The sequence below is a fragment of the Cygnus olor genome, chromosome 1 (genome assembly GCF_009769625.2).
Source record: "Cygnus olor isolate bCygOlo1 chromosome 1, bCygOlo1.pri.v2, whole genome shotgun sequence".
Taxonomy (NCBI): Eukaryota; Metazoa; Chordata; class Aves; order Anseriformes; family Anatidae; genus Cygnus; species Cygnus olor.
The window spans coordinates 124,676,814-124,701,108 of record NC_049169.1 but is presented as its reverse complement, the minus strand read 5'-3'; the positions used below and the strand labels follow the sequence as shown (position 1 = coordinate 124,701,108).

General features: G+C 36.4%; 1 protein-coding gene across 14 annotated transcripts in view; it reads left to right on the top strand.

Annotated features, from left to right (window-relative positions):
• Positions 1–24,295, top strand: part of POLA1 (DNA polymerase alpha 1, catalytic subunit) — a 203,219-nt gene that overhangs the window by 72,699 nt on the left and 106,225 nt on the right. For 13 of the 14 annotated variants that reach the window (XM_040531361.1, XM_040531432.1, XM_040531486.1 and 10 more), the window contains exons 29-34: positions 1,525–1,730; positions 3,005–3,137; positions 5,345–5,476; positions 8,999–9,173; positions 16,457–16,638; positions 18,418–18,549. In XM_040531361.1, coding sequence (XP_040387295.1) covers positions 1,525–1,730; positions 3,005–3,137; positions 5,345–5,476; positions 8,999–9,173; positions 16,457–16,638; positions 18,418–18,549 — 960 coding nt within the window. Of the gene's footprint in view, positions 1–1,524; positions 1,731–3,004; positions 3,138–5,344; positions 5,477–8,998; positions 9,174–16,456; positions 16,639–18,417; positions 18,550–19,235; positions 19,974–24,295 lie in introns of those variants that run through there. The other variant, XM_040531466.1, reaches the window with a different exon arrangement.

Sequence of the window (24,295 nt, the reverse complement as noted above, 5' to 3'; positions counted from 1 at the left end):
ACACTCTGTGTGCCATCAGATTTCCAGTGGTAAATTCAAATATTAATTTACAAAGTGTACTGGGTATGGAAGAGATCTGTTTGATTAAAAATTGGCAACTGACAATGTGGAATTTTTACAGTTGTCTAAAATTGTAGAAGAAAAGTAAGAAAATTTTAAAGAAAAGATGTGAGAATCTGTTTTTGAGAGGTAGAAATTGCAATGAAAATAAAATGAGAGCTATGGAAGCTCCCCCCCCCCCCCCAAAAAAAAAAAAAAACAAACACAAAGAAACAACATTTTTATTATTTATTTTTAGTCTAATATTCTATGAACGTCTTGTAAATTTAAGACCAGTGACACTCAGAGTCTTTTGAGAATACTTGTGCCTTCATGCTAAGTTGGTACTTTAAGAAGTAGATGCATCTTTGGAGCATGGAAAAAAAGATTAATATATTGATTTTTAAGTATGTGTAGCAGGAGGATTGTTGGCATGGAAGAAAGAAGTCTTTTTGTTTTTTTATATTTTTTATTTGCTTTTGGTTTGTCACATGAGCTCATAATTTCAGGTGTATTTACAATTCTAGTGTATAAGAAAGTTACTTTAAGAAAGTTAATTTTACTTCATCTGCATGTTTTTATCTCTATTTTCATTTAATGGTATTTTTTTTCATTCAATAATAATTTTAAAAATCTGTGGCAGAGTTGTCATAATAGGTTAAATACTTCTGGCTTTGCTTCATGTTTACTTGGAGAATAAGTAGGTTTTTGAGCCTACATGATTCTTTTTAGAGTCAAATGTTTGGCTTTTTTTATCCCATGTACTTCTTTGTCTCAGATCACTTGTTTTAAAGGAGCATGACCTGTTTTAATTAATGTTTGCAAATTAGTAGAAAAGTGTAGAAGAATTACGCCTTTTCCTCTCAGAGAAATCAGACTAAAGAAAGTGTAGGCATGTTGTGAGGAAGGGTGTAAATAAACACTTGCAATTTATGTGCATGTCTTTCCCAGAGGTATACACATCGAGCTCTGGGATGCAGCCGTAGTGCTCCCACCTGTCCCAGGGAAGGGGGAGTGTCTTTTTAAGTTTGCTCTGTCAAGAATTGCAAAGTACCTTTTTTTATAAAGGAGGTTTTGTATTCCAAGGGACCATCTTTTGTCTGTTCCTACTCTGAACCCCCTTGTGTAATTGATGTGAGAGGCTAGGTGAAGTAGTTGCCTTAATAAGAAGGGCCTAAGTCTGTTATCTGCAAGGTCACATTCAGTACCCTGCTTCTCTGCTCTGCTTAATTTTGTTAGAGAGGTAGATACACCAAGCTGTAAATCCTTAGGAAACCAGTGGGGGAACCTTAACTTTAATAGTAGTTACTACTGTGTAGTTAATTTCACAATTAATGATTCTGCTGAGTCTTTAAAATGTGTCTGCAAACACATGGTGCATAATGTTAATTGATTTAAACTTAAAAACGATACACTTCTTCATGAAAGTTAAATTTGTCCACAGTTAAAGTGTTGCATTCGGTTTTAATGTTGGTGCATTCACAGATCAAAAATGAAGTGAACAAGTTGTATAAATTGCTGGAGATCGATATTGATGGAGTCTTCAAGTCCTTGCTGCTGTTAAAGAAGAAGAAATACGCTGCTCTTACTGTGGAACCAACAGCGGATGGGAAATACGTAACTAAACAAGAACTCAAAGGGTTGGATATAGTCCGAAGAGATTGGTGTGATCTTGCAAAAGAAACTGGAAAGTGAGTTTCTTTTTGTGGCATTGTTCTTTTTGCTGTTCTGAACAGTATGTGCTTCATAAACATTTGATACCACGTGGTTGTTCCCTGGCCTGTGTAGATTGGTAGCAAACATCAGAGTTGGGGTATCTCGACTGATTGTTGTAGGAGGTGCTAAACATTACATTCTGGCACTAGACTATGCTTGTGCAAGTCCAGATGTCACTAGCTCCACTGTCTTTGCAGCTTCTGTGGAAGCAGTGCATTTGATTTGTTGCAATTTTGTATATGTAGTATAATAACCAGAGCTGCAGTCTTGTGAAAATGGAAGGTGCTATTAGTGTTTGGAGTCATAGGTTCAGATTTTTTTCCAAGATGGCAAAAGAAACTGGTGGTCAACTGTCTCAGGATCCTCTAAGAAAGCAGTCCAAAGTGTGCAAGAGAGAAGATAGTTTTCCATAAGACTGTTTCTCTTCCATTTTTCAAACAAAACTCTTCTGATACTACATTATGATGGATAATGGATTGATGATTTATGAATTATTGCACAGGACATTTTTGTGCTCAACTTCAGTGGAGATAATACTTTCAACAATGTAGGAAAAAAAACACCCTGGAGTGGATGGAGAGATGGTCATCAAGGGACTGACTCAACTTACATTGCATGCTGCCTCTTGAAAACGTAAATTGTGGTCCAAATGCATCTAAAAATGAGTACTTTTTTACATTTGTAAAAATACACCACACACTTGCTTACTGTTCTTAAGACTTGCATTTTCTAAGAAAAGACGCATCATAATAGAAGCAAAATTTTCCAAGTTAGGAATGTATTAGTAATTAAAGCTATACAAATGTTTGAGAGTGTTCTTTAGTGACTAACTCTTCTGCAGCTGGCAGATCTTCCCAACCACATTTTACAGAAATAGGCAAGACTTTGCTTGCTTTAACTTTGTGTGTTCTCTTCTCTCTTCTCCTCAGTCCCCCCATTTCAGATACCTGCTGTGCAATAATAAATGGCAAAGCAAAATGGAACAGAAAATGGAATCTGGTTGGACTCAGCAATTCCAAACCACTGTTTAACGTTAGAACTATTTACAGTAATTTGCTTAGTAAAATAAATGAATAAATAAAATAAAACACAACAGAAAATATATATCCAGGCAAATTTCTATAAATTTTGGATCAGACTTCATCCTCAGTTTCCTTAACTTGTAGAGGTAACCCATGGGAAGGGAGGAATGTGCTGTAACGGCTTTGCATTTTTTAAGCTTCTCTTTATTTCTGAACTGTTTTTGCAGCTACATAATTGGTCAGATTCTTTCTGATCAGCCCCGAGACATAATTGTGGAAAACATTCAAAGGCGGCTTATAGAAATTGGAGAAAATGTGATGAATGGCCGGATCCCAGTAAATCAGTATGAAATAAACAAGGTAAATGAAGTTTCAGCTCTTCTGTGTCTCAGGAAGCTTTACTGTTCTTGATACTGACTCCTGATAAAGATCTTTTTAATCGTTATGATGCTGTGAAATAACAGAAGTGTTAACTATTTGGATTTTCACAAATAATTCTGATGGGAATGTTTTTCGTTTTCATCCATTGAGCTCATTAGACTGAAGGATATGATCATGAGACTTGACAGGACAAGAGGAAATGGCCTCAAGTTGTGCCATGGGAGGTTTAGGTTAGATATTAGGAAAAAAATTCTTCGCTGAAAGAGTTGTGAAGCGTTGGAACAGGCTTCCCAGGGAAGTAGATGATTCACTATATATGGAGGTATTTAAAGGATGTGTAGATGTGGTGCTTAAAGACATGGTTTAGTGGTAGGCTTTGCAGTGCTAAGTTGTCGGTTGGACTTGGTCTTAGAGCTCTTTTCCAACCTGCCTGTATGCGCAAAGGGCATAGACTTCTTTTAGTACTTGGTTACTACTTGGACCTCTTGTATAACAAATTAAATGTTACCACAAAATAAAAACTTGTGCATGCATATTAATTGTTGTTTCCTCTGGGGGGCATCTTTTCAAGCAATCTGAAGTCTGCTGCTGTCTGACAATTTTTGTTTTTTCCTGTGTGTTCATTCTCCTTAGCTGCTTGTTGTGTGTTTTTTTGTATATATTTAGAAACCCTCTCTATTTTAAACAGTACTTTTATTTATTTTTATTGCATTTATACTGCTCTTTTTCACTGATGTTTCGTCTTGGCTGTCAGCTCAGTGTTTATTGTTTTATGCATAAGCTTGACTACATACTCCCAATGAGAGAACAGAATTACAGAATAATTTTTGTTCTGAAATTTCCTAGGATTGGTATCCTGTTTTGTGAGATACCAAATAGCATAGCACATACTGCAGAGATCCTACAGTATAGGTAAAAACACCCTGTTGAGCTGTAAGCTGGTCTTGCTTTCTCAGAATAATAATTTTGTGTCTTGTCCCATCCTGCTCTCCTGTCCGCTGGTTCTGGACTTTGAGAATTACGGGAAAGCTTGTGCTTTCAGAAGTTTTCTCCCAAATCGTTATTTTGTATTTCTGGTTGAAAATACTTAAACTGAAGAAAATGATGAAAAGAAAAGAACCAAGTGTTCTGTTTTATAGAAAACCCATATAAAAGCATAGTGTTGTCAGTTTGTTTCCCCTTAAAGCTCCATAGAAGGAAGCTAACTAATATTCACTTAGAGATCTCATTCAAGACTTTACTACAGCAAGAAGCAAAATACTCTGCTTTATCTACAGGATTTTTAGCAAAAAGTGTTATTTCTTCGTTTATTTTTATGAATCCTCAATGGAACTTACATTTTGGTCTTCAAAATTCTCCTGCTTGCCAGGGGTGTTTGATTAATAAATTGGATATTATATGCTCCTCTCATGGTTCTGGTGAAACAGATATCCCGAACTTACTTCACCCAAAGTGTCTTTCTTTTGCCAGCTGGTCACCTGTTTTGTAAGGCTGTGTTAATAAATCAGTTAAGAAATGTGTTCAGGTTGTCATCTGACTGTTACAGAAAACAGTGTTTTTATGGTTTACGTAAAAATGTTGTCATCCATTTCTTACACACTGTTCTTACTGCAAATATTGTCACAGTACTTAGTGTCCCAATAATACCTGTGGAATAGTTTTCACTGTAAATGCAGAATTTTCCTGTTTTACTACTTTGGAGATAATCTATGTATTTCCCTACTTAGTCAAATGTGTAAGTCGTGTTTAAGAATTGGGATAATGGTAAATATTTAAATATAGCAATACAGTTTTATATACAGTTTACTGAGTTAAATCTCAGTAGTATGAGATGCATGGAAATGTTTAAATGCAGTCTTTTGATACAGAGCTTGTTAAAACACACTTAGCTGCTTGATAATCAGATCTGCTTTATGACTTGAACTACTGCAGGGCTAAGGGGGAAATTTCTGGCTCTGTTTTTCTATTTTGTGTAATGTTTTAAACTTCAATTATTTCAAATTGAAAACGATTGCATTATATCTCTATTATATCTTTTTTTTTCATGTTGCTAATGTACAAGTGAATAGTAGGTAGATGAAGATAGCTACCATGTAGTCTTGTCTCTTAAAGTTCTGAGTTGTCTGTCACTGAAGTAAAATAGTTTTCTCACAGTTATGTCTCTGTTTTCTCCTTTGATCTTTTAGGCCTTGACAAAAGATCCCCAGGATTATCCTGACAAAAAAAACTTACCACATGTGCATGTTGCCATGTGGATAAACTCTCAAGGAGGCCGAAAGGTGAAGGTGGGAGATACAGTGTCATATATCATTTGTCAGGTAAAAATGTCTTTATTTATAGCTGAATGCTAGATATTGTTTTGAGAGATGACAAGGAAAACCAACTCCTGGAAAAATATTTTGATGTTTGTAGTGAGATTGTTTTAGTTTAAAACAGTTTTCTATAATAAATTTGGTTTCATAAGGTCAGAAAAAAATCTTGTGATCAGTTCAGTTCATCTGGCGATTTCCATATAGTGGCTTATAAAATTTCCCCAAATTAATTTTTTGTTATTAATTAATATTAATAAATTAATTTTAAGGAATGCATCCAACCTTTGTTTTAAGGAGACAAAAGTTCTGGTGGCGAAGAAGCTGTCATTTTTGGAATGCTTTTTGGTGGTGGCAGATAAATATTGTCATTCCAGTCTCAGCCTGTGTCTTTTTCAGTTCATAGATGTGGTGCCAGATTCAATGACTGTTGGTTAGACTGGGGAATTTGAGGAGCCTTCTGTTTTCAGGTGTTTATGTTGTGAATGCTTTTACAACTTCCTAAGATGACATCATCTTAGTGACAGCCAGAACAGTGAAGTGGTTGCTTTTTTTTTTGAACTGTTTTGCACTAAGACATATTTTCCTTTTTTCTGGGCTGTTTACAATTTTTGTGGGGCTTTCTTTTGGGGCGGGGAGATGTACTATCTAAATGTGATAGCGTATCAGTGTCAAATATACATTTAATACCGCTTTACAAATTTCATTAAATTATTCTGTTCATACATCTGGGAATTATTTTTGTGTACAACCCCATACTAGTCATTCATTATGCTGATTCAGCATGATAACCTTAGCTTTTTTTTCTTCTGTGAAGATGTTGGAAATTGGATCAGAACAGAATTGAATCACCAGCTCCTTCCAATGCCCAAAATACTACAAGAAATTCCCTAAATATATGTATATACTGCATCGCACATACTGTGACTCTTCAAAGAGTCCGAGTCTGACATTTAGTCACATTCCTTTGCTCTGAAGCTAAGCTGCTGGAAGGTGTTCAAAAATGCCCTTACAAACATGGCATAAGTGTGTTTGGGTGTGCGGTTCAGTGGGAGGAATGTGCCATGCTCCTTTCCACATGCAAGTGGGAAGGGATTACGGCACCCTGCCTTTCTATGTGAAGCACAGAAGCTTTTAACCCATTCCCCTCTCATTATCGTTGACTTCACTGTGCCTTTCCAGCCGTTTCTCCACAGCGTTCTTGTTACTCTGATCTTGAGCATGAACTCGAGAAAAACATAACCTCCACGGGCATAAAACTCATAAGAAAGTTTCTGCCCTCTGTTGATGGAAGCTTGCTCAGAGTCCTGTAGAACTAGTTGGAGAACGTTTTGGATTTGCTTTTTATTCAGAAGTTCTTTATTGTCATCAGTGTTTTTCAGCTCATAAAACAGGCACAGTTTCTTTCCCTCTGCTGGTAAGTTCACCTGATGAAGTTCTGTAGGGAAGCGTTGTGGAATTACTTGAGGTTGCTTTCTACTAAATGAAGCTTGAGTGAGTCAGCTTTCTTTCCTTGTCATCTTCTCTGACTGCTGGTAAATTCTGCTTCTCCTGGGAAATACAGTTGTTACAATAAAATTCAGTAAGCCTTTTAGTTTCATTTAATACCAGTACACTGTTCTTAGTCATCATACCATGTGTTTGACCATCTGCTTAATATTTATTAGTGCTTCCTTCTGAAGTAACCTGGCCTGAAAATACTTCGCTGTGTCTGTGCCCATTTAAAAGGAGGCAGGCGAAGTTCTGCTGCTGAAGACTGGAAGCAATTAGCATTCTTCCTTAGGCAGCACTGTCTGCTGTGCGTGCGGAAGAAACATTAAACATGTAGGTGATACGTGTGGAATGTATGTCACGACGTTACCTGCTGTTACACAGCAGAGAGATGCTCCAGAGTCGTGGATTTTCTAAAAACTCCACTGCTTGATTTTTGAATGCTTGATATCAGCTTGATATCATTGTCTTTTAAATGTTTAAACATGTTATGAAACATGGACCTCTTAGTAGCTAGGTACTGGCATGAGTGACTTGGATATCATTTTTTTTTTACAAATACATACTCTAGTTTGAATTTGACTAAAAAAATAAAAGCTGAGTTGGATTAAATGAGCCAAGGGATCTCTTATGCAAAACTGACGGGCTTGTGAATGCTACAGCGGATCCCTATTTCATCTCCTTTATCGTTAAAAACTGAAACATATTGTTTTTTACTTAATTGAGAGTTCTTATCCTGGTATGAAGAAGCTGCCAAGACTTATGAGAGCTGGGCCACGGGTACGGCTGAGCAATGACACAATGCAAGAGAAGAATGTACTTGTTGAAAGAAGAGAGCTGAAGGAATTGCATTACAATTATTTTAGCAAAGCAGCTGGATGAGCTGAATAGTCCTAAATTAATTTTGTTCTGAATACGAGTTGTCTGAAAGGAGTAGGAGGGACCAATGGTTTGCAGTCTGTCTTTTTTAGTGATGGATTTTCAGTCCATGGTTGCTGACCCTATAGAAGCCGGTATCTTGCCTTATGTGCAAGAGGAAGGTGTCATGTTAATGCTAAGTTTTATTTGGCTGTAAAAAAAAAAAAAAAAAAAAAGGCAAGAGGACTGTATACTTAGCAAAAAAATACATTCTGGTCTCCTTCCCCCACCCCTCCAAGGTTTACTTCTATTCCTGAATACTTGTTAAAATCCTACTGTAAGTTCTGCTGTAGGATTTTGACGCACATTAAAAATATAATTTCCTAGTGTAGTTGTGGACTGGTAATAAGTTGCATTCTACTTAAGAGTACAATCTTTTTAGAGTTGATACTTAATTCCTCTGTGAACACTGTTTACAATTTAGTTACTTTCCCAAATTTATTTTTTCCTCGTCTTTCTGTTTTGACTTGGAGAAGAATTTAATGTATACTCTAAGCCTCTGAGTGGCCTTCCTCTTTTGGCTTGAGGTGTTGCCATGTGTTTCTTTCAGTATTTTTTACTCTTTCAATTGGATGCTATTGCCTCTGTCATTTATTTTCATGCCAATAAATGGTGGTCCATTCTCTGACCATTCATTCTATTTGTTTCTTTATAGAATCAAAGCATATAAATTTCATAGCAAAAGAGATATAGTTTCAATATCCAGGACTTGGAATTTGCTTGTTGTGCAAAATGATAATGCTAGTTTAGTACAAAGTGAATCCAAAATGCATGCCCTCTGCATATTTTTAACTGGGCTGATGGTTACAATGTGTTTTCATTGTGCATTTCAGAATTGACAGATGGGACTGTTTACTCTGTCTACTCTTACTGATTTGCACGTGTAGGCTGCAATAATACAAGCTGGATTTACATTCTTGAACTTGCTAGTTGATGCCAGCATCAGCAGTGTATTTTTTTTACTACTGTTGGATTTGTTTTGGATGCATAATAAATCAACCAAAAGAGTGATTGTGTAACAATTTTGTATTAAAATAATAATATTTGAAGCATAATCCGTTGTATAGACTGAATGTGGATGTTACTTTTTTCATACCTTTTTATTTCTGTCTCCTGTCTTAGGATGGATCAAATCTCGGTGCCAGCCAGCGAGCATACGCTCCAGAACAGTTGCAAAAGCAAGACAATCTTACTGTTGATACTCAATACTACTTGTCACAGCAAATACATCCAGTAGTTGCTAGAATATGTGAGCCTATAGAGGGAATTGACTCTGTTCTTATTGCAACGTGGTTAGGTAAGTATTCTAAATTCAGCTTATTTAAAGAATTACAAGACAAAGTGAGAAGTTTAAATATATGTTTCATAACAAATGCTTCTGAAAAATCAGTCTTTGTACAGTGAATGATAGCATGTGTTAGGTAGTCTATAGAAAGCAGTTTGGATTGTAAGTATGACTTGTACGACTACTGCAGAATAACATTTTTCGGGAGGTGCTCATTAACATGAACTTGATCTCATAATCCTGTTCAGAGTTGCAAAAATCTCTTGTTCATGTGACAGTACTGATGGTGTTTGGTGACAGTACTATTGCACGTCTCTTGAGATTTTCCTAAGCTACGGAAGTAGTTCTGGAGTATGCGCTCTCTAGCACTCTCTAGAGAAACCAGTTGTAATTATAATGAAAGGATACTTTTTTTTGTATTCTGTAAGTGTAGAATTTTTTTTGCTAGAACTGACCTACTGGGTAACAGAAACACAAAACCTTACTAACAGTCTTCATTTCTCCATATGGGACAGGCAAGCAGCCAAAAAAAGTGCTAAGAAAATGTGCGTAATGCTAGTGACCCACAGAATCATGAGTTTTTATTCCAATGAGCAACGGGGAATTGCCCTTGTTACAGCTGGTTTTCCTTTTAAGAGGATGTTAAAGTAATTAGATATTTTTCTGCCCAATTCTGATTGCCTTCTCCATCTGTAGAAGGAAGTATGGGTGTTGAAAAATTAAACCGTTCATTCAAGCATCTTTCTCTGAAAATACAATGATTTGTGTGTAACCTTTTCTGTATTGTTTCCTCCCTAAAAATGATTCACCAACAGTCATGGTCTCCTAGATAAACAGAAATGTTGTGATCTGTATAGCCCACACCTAGCTTGGTTTTTGAAACTCTTAACTCTAGGATGTGGAAAAAGCTGGTTGATGAATTCTTGACATGACTGCCCTCTATCACAAGAAAACTTTTTTAGAGAATTTGCCCTGTGTGAGTGTAATCATCTCCTATTTGATACCATGTCTGTAGGAAGTTCAGACCTGCAGAGATGGCTTCAAGCATTCTGAAGTTGTGAACCAAAGTAGAGTTGGCCCTCAGTGTTATGTATACAGGAGATGGCCAAGGTCCAAGAACTGGCCACTTAAAACCAGCAGGCAATGCGTTGTCAGGACTGTTCACCTGGGACAAGGCACCTCTGTAGTTTCATCCTAAAAGGTCTTAATATCCCAGGGCAATCTGTATAATGTGCAGCTTTTTCCGTCTCCATTTCTAAGTTGTCTGTAAAATCAAACAAACAACTTTGGGAATGTGAGCACGATGAGCACAGACGTGGTTGTTTGGCTGCAGGAGTGCATCTTGGAGGCACTGGGTGTTGCAGTGTATCCCCAACAGCTCTGATCCTTTGAGGAGGTGTCAGTCCTACTTTACACACACAAATCATGCTGTTTATGTGGTAGGGCCTCGGTATACAACTTTCCCTTGATGTCAGAGTGGACTATGTGGCCAAACTGAAAAGGATTTTACTTTGGTTTAAAATTTTAAAATACGAGGCAAGCTCTTGCACTTTGTTTAGGTTAAAAAAAAAAAAAAAAGGCTTAGTATTTGTGGAGCAAAGGTTGTTGGTCCGGTAAAGTTAGGCTCAAATTCAATTTTTCTTTATTCACAACAAGTTAGATTTATAAGACTATCTCCCTTCAGGCACCTAGATTAAGTGCCCAGGTTTTAAGAGCTGTATGCCACTTGATAGCATCAAGATGGAGATAAAAAGCAATAATAAAAGAATAATAATAAAAAGATAATATATGGAAATATAATATTATCTCCATATGTTATCATATAATTATGGTGTCATAATTATATATGATAATATTTATTACCAGTATCATCTTCATCTTTGTTTTCTTGGCAATGCTTAAATTGAGTTTGGGATTAAAGTCGAGTCTTTTTCAAAACTATCCTTCTACTTATGTGTTTATATACAGCACTTAATCAGAGTTGTACGTAAATCGTTGCAAGTTGAAGTTATCTTAGAGCTTTTTTAAACAGTACTGTAAGGATAGTCGTGTGTTTGTTTCAAAGAAAATGAAAATGATTTCAAGTGTACAAGATATTAGAGACCAGCTTAGTAGCAAATGTGTTATTGTTCTTTGTTAAGTTGGGCTTTTTTGTATAGTGTATTCATTATGTTACACAGCCAAATTCTTGTTGTTTTCCCTATCTTTTTGCAAAAGAGCATATTTTTCTATTTTGAAGAAGAAAGCTACTGTTCTGGAGGGATACCTAGGTGTTATATCTGTGGGCTGAAACTTGTATGCATTCTCATTGTGTATCCTTCTCTGTCTGATCTGGTTTATCCTGTTACATTGTGGAAGAGTCTGTATAGGGAGAATGGTTGTAGCAAAAAGGTCTTGGCTTCATATTTAACAGGATCTCCTTATAATGTGAATATTTAATTGGCATATCACCGTGTTAGTCCAAGTAGATAAAATTGAGCTCTGCTTAGGGAGGCTTGGCTCATAGCAAAATGATGAAAAGTTCTTTGTTCTGTCTGTGCTCAAAGTAAGTTATTTTAACTAAGCTATTTTAGACACTGAAGAACAAAAGCAAATAACCACACCTAAAAATTGCAGAGAACTCTTTAAATATCACATTTATTCACTATGGAATCAAGCTGAAAATTGCCTTTTGTTTTTGGACATTGTAGGAGGTCTGCCTAGCCTTAAGGGATGGAAATTCATTGTTTCTAAAAATGAGAACCTCCTGAGCATACTCCTGCATTCCCTCTTTTTCTTAAAGTTCTCAGGGAAATGCAATGACAAGGTGAGGGTTGTCAGGGTTTCTGAAACTAAGTAAAATGTGCAATCTGATGATTTCAGTCAATAAATCTGATCTTCTTCAGTGCTTGGAGACCTGGCTTAGATCATTTTGAAGGTGACCATAGTTTTTAATCAAAAAGAACTTGATTGGCAGAACACTCCTCTTAACAAGTTTAAAATAAACTTTGTTGTTATGTAGATACTACTCCTGGTGTCAAAGAAAAATCCTGTATTGTTTCTCTGTCATCAAAAGCATCTAAACATTACGGAAGCAGAGTCAGTCCTAGACTATGTCATGGTTATCTGAAAGAGACATGCTGCTGCTGCTTTACAAACAGAAGTGCACATCGGTGCTCTGTAAGGTGTTTGACATTGGGGTATTTCTTAGGTAGGTTATCTGATTTTGGGGAAGTCATTCTTGGGTCCTGCTGAGGCTTGGCATCATGAGTACCTCCCAGCACCAGTTCCTCCTTCCTCCCAGTGTCTGCATGTTAACTCCTCCTTGTAAGATCCCCCCCGCCTTAAAGGTATGACTTTTTCCCCCCCCCCCCCCTCTCCTAGGGAGTCATTTAGTCATGGTTAGCAGTACCCAGAGCGCCCCTCCTGACAGGACCGGTTTGTGCTCACCGTGTGGCAAGCAAGAATTGGTGAAGCTTCCCTATTTTTCCTCGGTTTTCTCACATTAGGCGGTAAGGTGAGAGCAGAAGGGTGGGAATGAAGGTTAAAGTAACAGCAAAAACCGATGACAATAGAGTAAAAAGCTCCAGAGCTGATGAATTTTGTTGTTTGTGGCTTGGCTTCTTTCTTTTCTTTGCAATGCTTTAGCCATACTTAGAAACTCAGGCTTGCTGAAGTGTGTCGTACGTGTAGTTCGTGGAGCAGAGGTGCCCCAGTCCCCTAACGGCCGTGGTCAGGGCAGAGACGTGAGGCGGGCACTCCAGGAGAGGAGGGGAGAGGAGGAGAGGGGCGCACACGCAGGGTCTGTCCTCTGTATACTGCTTGGGTTTCATTGCTCGTATTTCTCAGTAAAACAAACTACTGGCCTGGCCTGGGCTCACCTCTGCCTGAAATGGCAGCAGGAGCCTGGCTCTGCGTTTGCACGGGTGCCCGCACGCTCAGGGGTTACTGCCGAGGCTGAGCCGTCCCCACAATCACTGCAACAGGAGCCAGCCTTGGGACAAATCCTCTTCGGGAAGCGGGCTGCCCCTGCCCGGCACGAGCCTCTCTCTCACGAGAAGCAGCGAAAAACCCGACGCCGGCTTTTTTGACGTGAAAACCTCCCGGCCGCCTGGCCGTCACCCGCAGCCGTCGGGCCCGGCCCTGCTCGGGGCGCCACAAGTGCGCGGCCGGGGCTCTAGGTGGCAGCACCAGCCCTCTGTGCGCCGCCCGTCGCTCGGGGGGCCGGGGCCTGCCCGCCGCCGCTGACCGGCCCCTGGAGTACAGCGTATGGGGGGTAACACACACCGAACAGACGGAAACACCCCGGGCTTGGTCCCACAAACGAAAAAATCCGCGGAAGAACTTGATAACGTCTTCCCAAACGTTTCCTTGAAAGCTGAAACTCGGCGGCTCCGGTGCCTTTCGCTTTTGTCGCTTCTGTTCGCTTGGGAGAGAGCAGGAAATTGCAATGATAGCCTGTGGAAAATCTGGAAAATGATCTGCAGAAATTTTTGTTTTTAAAATATTGTGCTGAGTAAAATATACTTGGCGTTTCAGTTTCCTCAGTGACCTTTTCGCTTGCCAAAAATGTTTTAACAATTCCGTTCCGTAATTCAGGAACAAGTTGTGGAACTTTCCTTTATTATTTACTTTTGTCGCTCCATGTTGATCTGTGAGTTTTAGCATTACACGCCTTTCCTTTGTCATACGTGCAACTTTGCATTTTTTGACAGACTGGAAAGCTTACCTGGGGCATAGGTACGTTTAGATAGATTTGATTCTCAGAGTAAGACAAACTCCTTTTGATTTTTCTTGATCTCATAGAAGATGAGAGGAGTTTAGGGAAGTTCACTGGGCCTTCTCATTCTAACTATTTAAAATAATAATAATAATTTTAAAAAATGCTATTTATTAGATATTCCCTGTTTTGCTTACCAAATATTGTAATATGTCCACTGTGACCTGGTCCCAGAGGAGACAAGTTGGTGTGCTGAAATGCATTAATCGAACCAACTAACCATTCCTGAAAGGAGATAATAGAAAAAATAGGTCCCAATTCCACCAGATAATTAATGTAGGCATGGGGTTTAAAAGCCTGATTTGCAGACCCTTTGATTTCACTGGGGCTGTTTACACACTAAAAATTAAATGTATACTGGGATCATCACAATATTTTTTTTCTGTTTTACTCTCCAGCCAAAACAGCTAAGAAAGTTCAGAGATAGGTGTGGTTCAAATTCTTCAATGAATATATTTTTTTTCCTTTTTAGATTATTACCAAACGCCTCTGTGCTTATTGGCTCTTACCATTTTTGACTGAATATTAGAAAAGTGCAGTTGACTGAAGAGGAAAATTTCTCTCTTATTTAGTGCACTAATTTGCTCTGCTACTGCTTTTGGGGAAACTACCAAAGATAGATTTCTAGCTGAACGTTAATAGCATCTGTATCAGAAAGTTGCAATGATCTTTTTTCATTACAGTCCTGAGCTCACAATAACCTGTGCATTTTTATTTGTAGTCACCATTACTGTCTTAGATTCAACCTACTCCATGCTTCAGTTGATTTTTGATCTTTTCTGTTTTGCAAAATCTTAATGCTAAACTTGTCCCCTTTCTAAAACTTTTATCTACTGCATGTTTGTTGCAGAACATTCTCCTTGTTTTCTAAAACAGCACATATATTGCCGACATTTTTTTTCAAAAATAGGAAACTTTAAAAAAAAAAAAAATCCAACCCTAGTTTTCTTTGGAGGGTGCCATGTGTGTTAAGGTGTAAAATATGATATTAGCAATGTTTTTTTATTTCTTTCCTTCTTCTCTTAATGAATAGCAGAGAACTGTGTTAAAAGTTTAAGAACCTCTTTGAGATAAGTTGTTACCCTTACGCACTGCCATTTGTTTCTTTTGATAAAACTGAAATTAGGAAGATTAAATCTTAGTGAAAACTCTGCTTTATCAAGAACCAATTAAGCTTTTTTTCACATTGGAATTTGCTTGTCCTTGAATTTGTCTTACAGTTGTAAAGTAGAAGCTCAGAATAGTGATAATAGTCACAGATATCAGACCTTTTATATAAAGACAATCTGCATCTGCCGGTGTAAGACAACTGTTATATGTGTGCAGTAATATATATCTAGAGTAACTGAATATTGTTCCCAAATGTTTTCTTTTAAGTCTTCCTGTACTGTAGTAAAAAAGTAAAATCTAGTTTCACTTCCTAATTTGTAATCTTTTGTGCTTTTTTCAACGATAATTATTACATTTGTTACTGAATTTTACACACGATATGGAAAGATACAAGGTAATATTTTACTTGGCTTAATTAGTCCTTCTTAAAAACATTTTTAAAAGACTTCTCTTCGATCTTTTCTTATTACTAAAGTAAGCCATAGTTTTCTAAGCATTTTCTTTTACACTCATAGAATGATTTTTTTCTAGCTTGTTTTATTTGCTAGAGATAAAGAACAGCAGCAACTACAACAGGAAAAGCTATGGGTGGAATAAATGGACTTCTAAAAGGTTGAACATGACAAAGGGTGACAAAAAATGAGGATTTTTATTAAGTTTACTTTGGCAGTTTTATTCCTAGGGCGGTGAACTTTGTGCTTGCTTGCTTATTTACTTATTTGTGGTTGAATCAGTATTTTTAGGATCTCTTTTGTGTATTTATTTGTTTAAAATCTTGAGTTCTGGCAATCAGAAATAAAGCATTTTGTCTCCAGTGCTGCCGTTTTAAATGCTGCTGCTGAATTTTAACCACTGCATTAGATTGAAACCTACATGCTGTTAACCACTGAGCCAAAATGAAATCGACCACTGCATTGAAATCAGAGTTGGCAGTTGTCTACGGAGTTGAAGGAGTTGGTAATAGCAGTGCACCCGCGTTTCTTTAATGGGGTTTTTATTCTCTGTTTTCAGTTCTAATGGTGCCATTTCGATTTAAAGACCGTTTCTTAATAACGATGCACATTTTTATTGAAATATTTTCAACGTAACTTAAGAAGAAAATAACAATGAAGCCATCCGTTAGGAGTGGTTTCCTCAGAAACAAAATGTTCTGTTGCATACTCCCATGATAATGCAACGTGCTTGTTTTATTTATAAAGCAATCTTGCGTAAGAAGATAAGTAAGAAGATTTCTTCATGTTTTGTGGTTAAAAATTGTAAAATGTATTTATATTTATAGAGGATTTTTTGCTAAGGACAGATTTTCAGCTTCTGAATTTACATTTTGTAACTTTCTTTTGAATCTGCTTCACCAAGCATATGAAAAATGAGCCTACTAGCATGGTTGACCTCTTAGTCTTTTGAAATTTTTGTTTCTTATTAATAGGACTGGATCCTTCCCAATTCAGAGTCCATCACCATTACCATAAAGATGAGGAGAATGATGCCTTGGTTGGTGGCCCAGCTCAGCTCACTGATGAGGAGAAATATAGAGACTGTGAAAGATTCAAGTTTTCCTGCCTCAAATGTGGAACAGAGAATATTTATGACAATGTATTTGACTGCTCGGTTAGTTTTCTGTTTTATTTCTCTTCATTGGCAAGGGAGTAAAATAGTTGTAGAGGAATGGGCTTTTCAGATAGGATTCATATGATGTAGGAGAAGATACTGTATTGTTTAAGTACTGCTGTTTATAGCTTTGGAACAGAAATATGCTGATAGGACAGCGCAGAAATATTTTTCCCATTTTTGCATCTCAGCCAGGAACAGTGTAGTCTAGGAGAACATGTGAGATAAGCTGGCTTCATTAATCTGTTTGCCCACATTCATGAATGATTGTGAACTGTAACTTTTTAAGGCAGCCTTATCTTAACACCTGAGTAACTTCCAGTTCTCTATTTAATGAAACTTTCGTGTAGCAATGGTAATTTCTTAACCTAAATCATGTTAATTGGAACAAAGTGTTTTTGAAATTTGTGTTTATCTTCTTACATTCCACTTCCTTTCTTGCCAGTAAGGTTTTTCTGTTATCTTTCCTTCTGTCTTTGTATATTGAACATAAAAAGTCATAGGGGTGCATTCTTGTTGAGAAGTTCTGCCAAAAAATGTCTCTGGGACCTTGGATCACAACTTGAAATAGGGCCAAGTGTTTAACTCTGCAGCGATATTATGCGTGTATTAGTCATTGGCAAATTAGCAAACTTCAGAGTAGTGAAAACCTTGAAAATGAAAGCAAATAAATCTTTTATCTAAATTAAAAGTAATTATTTTAAGTTAATTTGGACAAACAGCAGATGTTTTGAATATTTCTGAATCAAAATAAAGTGGTCTCTGGAAGCAAGTAAGACGAAAAAGCACGCAAATCGAGCAATGCTTTGTAAATCCTTGACTTTTGTTCATTACAGCTGTAAATAAAATAGTTAATTGCACATAGGCTTGACAACTTGCAGATGGGCAACTGAAGAGAAGTAGATGTCAAACTCTTTAAAAAAAATCAAAAAACACATTAAAAACAAACAACAAAAGAACAAAAAAAATCCCCACACAATTATTTAGTGGAATTATTTAGTGTTGTGAGTGGGGGTTTAGCCAAGATGGTTCAGAAAAGCATAATTGTTAAGCCTTAACTGGAAAGAGAACTTTGTTAAAGTTTTACAACCACCCAACCTCACAGGTTGTTGTTATTTTAATGAGAATTCAACCAAATTCAATTTCAGCAGTTCATACATTGCTTCCAGGTTCTGAAATTTTCATGTCAGGCATTCAAAAGCTTTCAAAAATAAAGCAAATGAGATTCTGTAAAACTGTAAAAGGTGTTCTTTGCACTTCGGGGAAGATAAAAGATGGTCACCTCGTTCTTGTTTCACAAGGTTTGTCTCTTCAGCACTGTTAGTAATCTTGTAATTGGTGTCCCTAAGATGGATTTCAGTGATCTGAACAGTAGGTTGGGGCAGAACCTTGTTGTCCTTGGTAAAACAGAAACACTGTTGTTGGAGGAAGTGTGATTTGTTCACAGGCTATGTTTGTGGTTTTTTTTCCTCAACATAATTTGTGGAGTGGTTAATTTAGTAGTAGAGGAAGCATAATCTCCAAAAGACCTTTCATTAAGAAGAAAATTGGAAAACTGTTGGTCCTATCAGAGGACCAACTGTGTATGGGCATGGCCAACTATGATGGAAAGGAAGAAGGCCTAGATATTAGAGATATACGTGAAAAAAAAAATTTGAAAAAAACTTTAAGACTATTCTTTTTCTTAGGGAAAGTTTTATGTCTAAACTCCTGTAATAACTTTATATGCTGCCATAATCTGCTGTCATGATATATGTTGTTTTACACTTCTGTTTTCAGGGGCGATTTATTGAACCCAGCTTGGAAAGGTGCAGTAAGAGTGAATGTGAAGAGCCTCCTTTCAACCATGTGGTTCAAATGAACAACAAATTACTGTTGGATATTAGACGCTACCTCCGAAAATACTACAATGTAAGTATTCAGAAAATATTCTGCCCTATCAAATTAGTTTTCTAAGTTGTCCCTGAATTTAGTGAATGTCATATTACCCTTTTTTGTATTGTACAAAATAGTAGCATGCAATAGCAAACCCCAACTTTATGAAAATGAAACTATCAATTAGTGATTCTTAAAATACTAATTTAGAATGTTGTGTTGTTTTGTTTTCCAGATAGCTCAGTCTCATGTCAAGATAGTCAGTTGTATATGTTTTTTGTAACTGTATTTGTCAGCTTTACTACAGGTGTACTAGCTCTGTTTTCCATATTTTCAGATGGTTAGCATTGTATGGCATTGTGGAAAAAAAATAATATTGTAATATTTGGAATTCCCATTTTCACACTGACCAAAATGGTTACAGGTTAGAAAAAAAATAGATTTTTATATTAATACATTTTTTGCATCTGTAATATGTTGACTTGGCAGCTAACAGTTTGGTCAAATTTTCATAGAATTTCTCCTCCTGCTAGCTGTCTTTATTATTTGGTTGTCTAATGTAGGGCTTTTTTTCACAGCTCTCAGGTCAGATGTCATTTTTGAAGGAACTCCTAACTTTTGGATGCTCATAAGTTTTGAGTATATCAAAGTTTGTTTTTGAAAATTTGGCCTATTAATGAAAGGCTAACCTAATTTGTGATATTTGTGATTTGTTTTCTCAGGTATTACAAAATATTTTTGCAGATGGCACTTACAATGCTGAAAATTAGCATAATAGTTTTCAGGTTCAATTACGGTTTAACACTAAGCATGCTTTTTATTCTTTCTTCTATATTAGTTCCTGTTCCATTGTATGTAAATGTTTTCTAATCTGTTTTCTGGACATGATAAATTCAGAATGTATAAATGTCTTTGAATGAAGGTCTTTGCATCAAAAGGAGCACAAAACATAGTCTATTTAAATTCAGGCAGTATTTCACAAGGTAGGATTGATCGTCCTTTGCATTGAAGGTAAAGGTAGATGACTTGGACAAGTTACTCAAATGCCAAATCTCAAGTTACTTTATTGCAAGGTCCACCTGGCTGCGGAATTTTTATTCAAATGATACTACTATATGCATTATATTATAAAGTGTGTTATTATATAATACATCAAGGTAATGCATTTACACAGACTGCTTTTTTATTGCTTCTGATTAACTTTTTTAGACTTAATATATTTATGTTATCATAGTACACAATGCTAAGTACTAAATAATCTTTGGCATATAAAGTGCTAGATACAATGTGCATAATATGTGCAATAGTAAACTTGATTAATGAAGGAAGATACGTTTAAGGACAGGAAAAACTATTGTTTCTGATAAGAATGAAAAGTGGCATAATATTTTACTCCATTCTCTAGATTTTTTTTCTACGCAAGACCGAGCTATGAACCAAATTCTGAAATGTTTGAATATTGTGATTTGTCCTATTAAAATCTATTATGTATCTTATTACATAGCATATAGGATAATGAAGTGTCTTCCAAAAGGAATTTAATTGTCCTTGTAAGTGAAGGCTTTATAAATTTGGTTATGTTTTCAGTGCTGAGAAATTGCTTTTAACCTAGCTAACTATAATAATAAAGCTTAAAATTACTTTTTAACTGTGGAATACATTCAGGATTTGAAAAGGTGAGATTATTTTAGTGTGAAATGTAATTTTGAAGTTGCACAATTCTCATTTAAAAAAAAAAACTTTCCACTGAGTTGGTCAAGAAAACTTTTTGTCCTGTTAGCTCTTAGAAAAGCAGGTGCTCTGAGTTTTAGTGTATTCCTTTCATCAAGTACTTGTAGTGACTGTGTAACAGCTGGAGTTGAAACTTGTCAAATGGGTGTTTGCACTAATGTATATAATCCTATAAACTATAAAGACACACACAGAAGTAGTGTGGCAAAGTACCATCTGAATGAAACATTTGAGGAAGCTTTGAGACACTTATGTCTCCTGTTGTAGTCCTTGCATCTAAGAGATGCAGAAGTATCTGTTTAAATAGACAAATATATTGTCTGTGTCACTCCGTTAGTTTTGATTTTTTTTGAGATAATACTGTTTTTGTATGTTGGTCAAATGGCACATAATACAAAAACATAAGCTGAAAAATGATTTTTTTTTTTACCCTTCAAATAATGATGTACTTTATAAAAAGTCAGCCTTATTAAGAGCCTTTTGGCCTTATCCACAGCTCACTGAAACGAATAAGCTTACTATTTTCGATGAGCTTTGAAAAACATATTTTTTTCTTTTAACCGTTTAGGAATGTTGCGTGTTGTTTCCCTTAGGCTATTGAAATGCCTTCATATGTAGCTGTGTAAATTTAGAGGGGGGAGTGCCATGAAATCTAAAAGTGGAAAATCTATTTTCCCTTTTTGGCGTGTGAGGTTAATAAATATAATGGTGATGTACTTCTTTCCTTCAAGAAGATGCAAATGTTAGTGCACAAATAGAATTTCGTAAGCCTGGTACAATCTCATTGTTTTTGTAAATTATTCGCCTCTATTTTTGTTCCTTCAATCATTTTTCCCCATTAAACATTGAAATATTTTATATCTGCCTTCCAAAACTTATCTACCGTTGTTCCAGTATCAGTGGATTTCTTAATAGTATTAACAATATCAATTTTAATAATGTTATTCCTAATTGTAAATACATCTAAAAAATGACAGGCAAAGATTTTACTTCTTTTCAGAAATGCATTATTCTGTGAAAAATTGATTCTGTTGTGTGGTGTGTTTTTTTAATTCTGCTTCAGAAGAGCAAATAGATGAAAAGAGAGAGAAACGCTAGCTAATCTAAATTGGGAAATGAAGAGGGCTTTTTTAAGCATGAAAATTTCATCATCTTGTCAGCTGGCAGAATGCCTGCTGTGTGGATTCACAAAGGCTAAGAATTACACTTTCATGAAATTTTCCTCACTAACTGCCCTGGTTAATTTGAAAGATAACCCACTGTTCTAATTCATTCCTCAATTGGGCGGTGCAGGTTTTATCTTTGATCTGACAAAGCATTTGTGTTAATCGTTTTGGCCCTCTACTAGACACTCTTGGGATTGTGCTTTTACAATAAATGTGTCTGTGATAGCTCTTTAGTCTATTATACTTACAATAGATCCATAGAACTGGTAATTAATTCTGTACTGCTTTGGAAATGGGGAAGAATAGGTGTAGCTCTGTCAAGTGCTGCTGGGAAGTTTGTTTAGCTAGTTCATTTTTGAAGTGTTACCCTCAGCCATCAATGAAACATCCATGCTAGAGAATGGGTGAAGGCTGAAATACACAAGCATAGATGGAAAAAGTGACCAATTTCTATGCATGAGAGCTGTGTTTAATTTATAGTAGAGGATCTAATTATTGTGATGCAGACTGGTTTGTTTCCCACTGAAATATTCAAATATTTGTTCTGAGCATTTGGTAAATAAACACCAACTCTTAGATCCTCTTTTAAAAAACTCTATAAAAATCAGTATTCATATCCATAAAAAGGAATCCCATGTCATTCACTTGTTGAGGTGTTAGTTTTGCCAAGTGAAAATAAATGAATAAAAAAACAAAAACATATTGTATATATCATTTGAGCAGTATCAAAATCCATACTGAACTGGTTAGACTCTTAAGCCATAGTCCTTGAAGCTACAAGTTTTTATCTTGCTTGTAAATGTACATTTATGATATTAGTAGTGATATATTTGTAGGCTAAAGCCTGTATACTATTTAAAGTGTATGGCATCTTTAGATCAGTTTGTTTTCAAAATGCGTAAGATGATGCAAACCTTAAAAGTTTTCTTCAAAAAAATATAAATACTGGGAAAATCTTAGTCCAGCCTGTATTGCACGGTTTTTATTTTTACAGTCTTTCTACTGGACCACTCTAACCCACAGACAGAAGTGAGTTTGAAGGCTATTGAACACCGCTAAATAACTTTATGCTGTTCAGCTGCGAAAATTCAGTGTTCAATAGCCCTCAAAATTTCTCATTTCTTACCTGTGGTGGGGTGGTCTACTGCTTGCACATTAGGTCGCAATATAAAGGCATGTTAGTACACTCGTTCGAGATCTTTGAATTATTAGTTTATATATGTATTTTTTCCCATTTTGATTATTTGTATATATGTGTTTGGCTTTTGTCTTAGTATTTTATGCACTTAAAAAGTAAAAGATTTATAAACAGGACGATATTGTAAGAGGCAATAGCGTTCACACAGGTTTGGGGATAGCATGGCATATTCGCTTAAGAGAACAAAGATGACAGGGCTCGTTGTGAACCTGGAATCTCCCACACTGCAATCATGTGTATTGCCAACAACCCACAGGTGTACACCACATGAACAGGTGAAAATATGATTGTAGATGATGGTAATGACTTCTGTAATCATGCTCTTGCAACAGTCATGTATTGAAAGCTTTTCTTCGTTTGGTGGGTGGGTTGGGGTAAGAAGATTCTTTGGAGTGAGGGAATAGTGCTAAGTAGTGGCAACAGAACAATATTTTAAATGTTATTATGCTTATAGTACTAGGATTATATGGACATGTATTGACGAGAATGTAGAGCCAGAAAACAGAAGGAATCTTGACACCAATTGATGTGGTAGACACAATCAACTAGCTAGAAGCTGCTGTCCAATTAACTCCAATGATTATTTTGGGAGTTCTTCCTGTTTGTATGTGAATGGATTTCTGAGCCTTTTCCAAGCTTGAAATTGTATCACTGTCGTTTTAGTTTATACATACAGAAACAGAGACATTTATTTTTGGTACTGAAAGCTTCCAAGTCAAGGCAGAATGGAAAGCAGTTGGAGTGAATGATGAAAGATGAATGTGATTCCATGCACGGTTTATTGGAGACCCGAGAGAAGGAAGGGAAGCTGGCACCAGATTCTCAGGAGTTTTCTCTTCCCCTCTACTATAGCATTTTCTGATTCTTTTCTCATTTGAGGTTGACAGATGGGTCATAGGTTGAATCATGTTTTGGTTAGCCAGAAGAAAGTTGGAAATACCTTGATTATTGAACAGAGCGGTCACTAAGTGAAAGCGTTATGTTTCTGTCTTTGCTGACATAGTTTACACCTACCGAATAATGAAAGATAACCCTTTGGTCACCACATATAGGGTATTTTGGGGATGAGTAAGCAGTTATTTGTCACAACGATCATGGCATCTATTAACTGGGATTGATTCGCTATTACTGCAACTTCTGCCCTGTAAAGGAATTGTTTGTTTTAGACTTGCAGCATCAATATGATTTTTAGTGAAGTGTTTCAAAGTAATGATCGATATGCCTTTACAAAAGGTTTAACTCTCTTCATTGGATTTTACTAGCCATGATGGACATGCATCCATCTCTCTGGCTGAGTGAAACTGAGTGCAACTCTGTGCACTCAGAATTTCAGCCACTGTGAACGAGTGAACAAGAGCCAAGGAGCAGTACCTGTTTGCTGTTGATTCTTTCTAGTGCTTAGTCTCAAGTCAGGTACCTTGCCAGAGAGGACTCTTAATGATTCTAGATATATGTCTCAGCTAACTGTAGAAAATGCTCCCTGCGTTAGCCCCAGCATGGAAGAGGTTCTAAGAAATGCAGATTGCCTCAATAGAGTAAAACCAACTTTGTAATTTCCTCTGTAGGTAGATCATAGGAATGTAGGGGTTTATTATCACAATAATTTATCTGTTTAGGCTTATAAATGGCAGTAATTTGAAGATCACGTTACAGGAAATGTGCCCACAGGTAAATATGGTCATGGTTA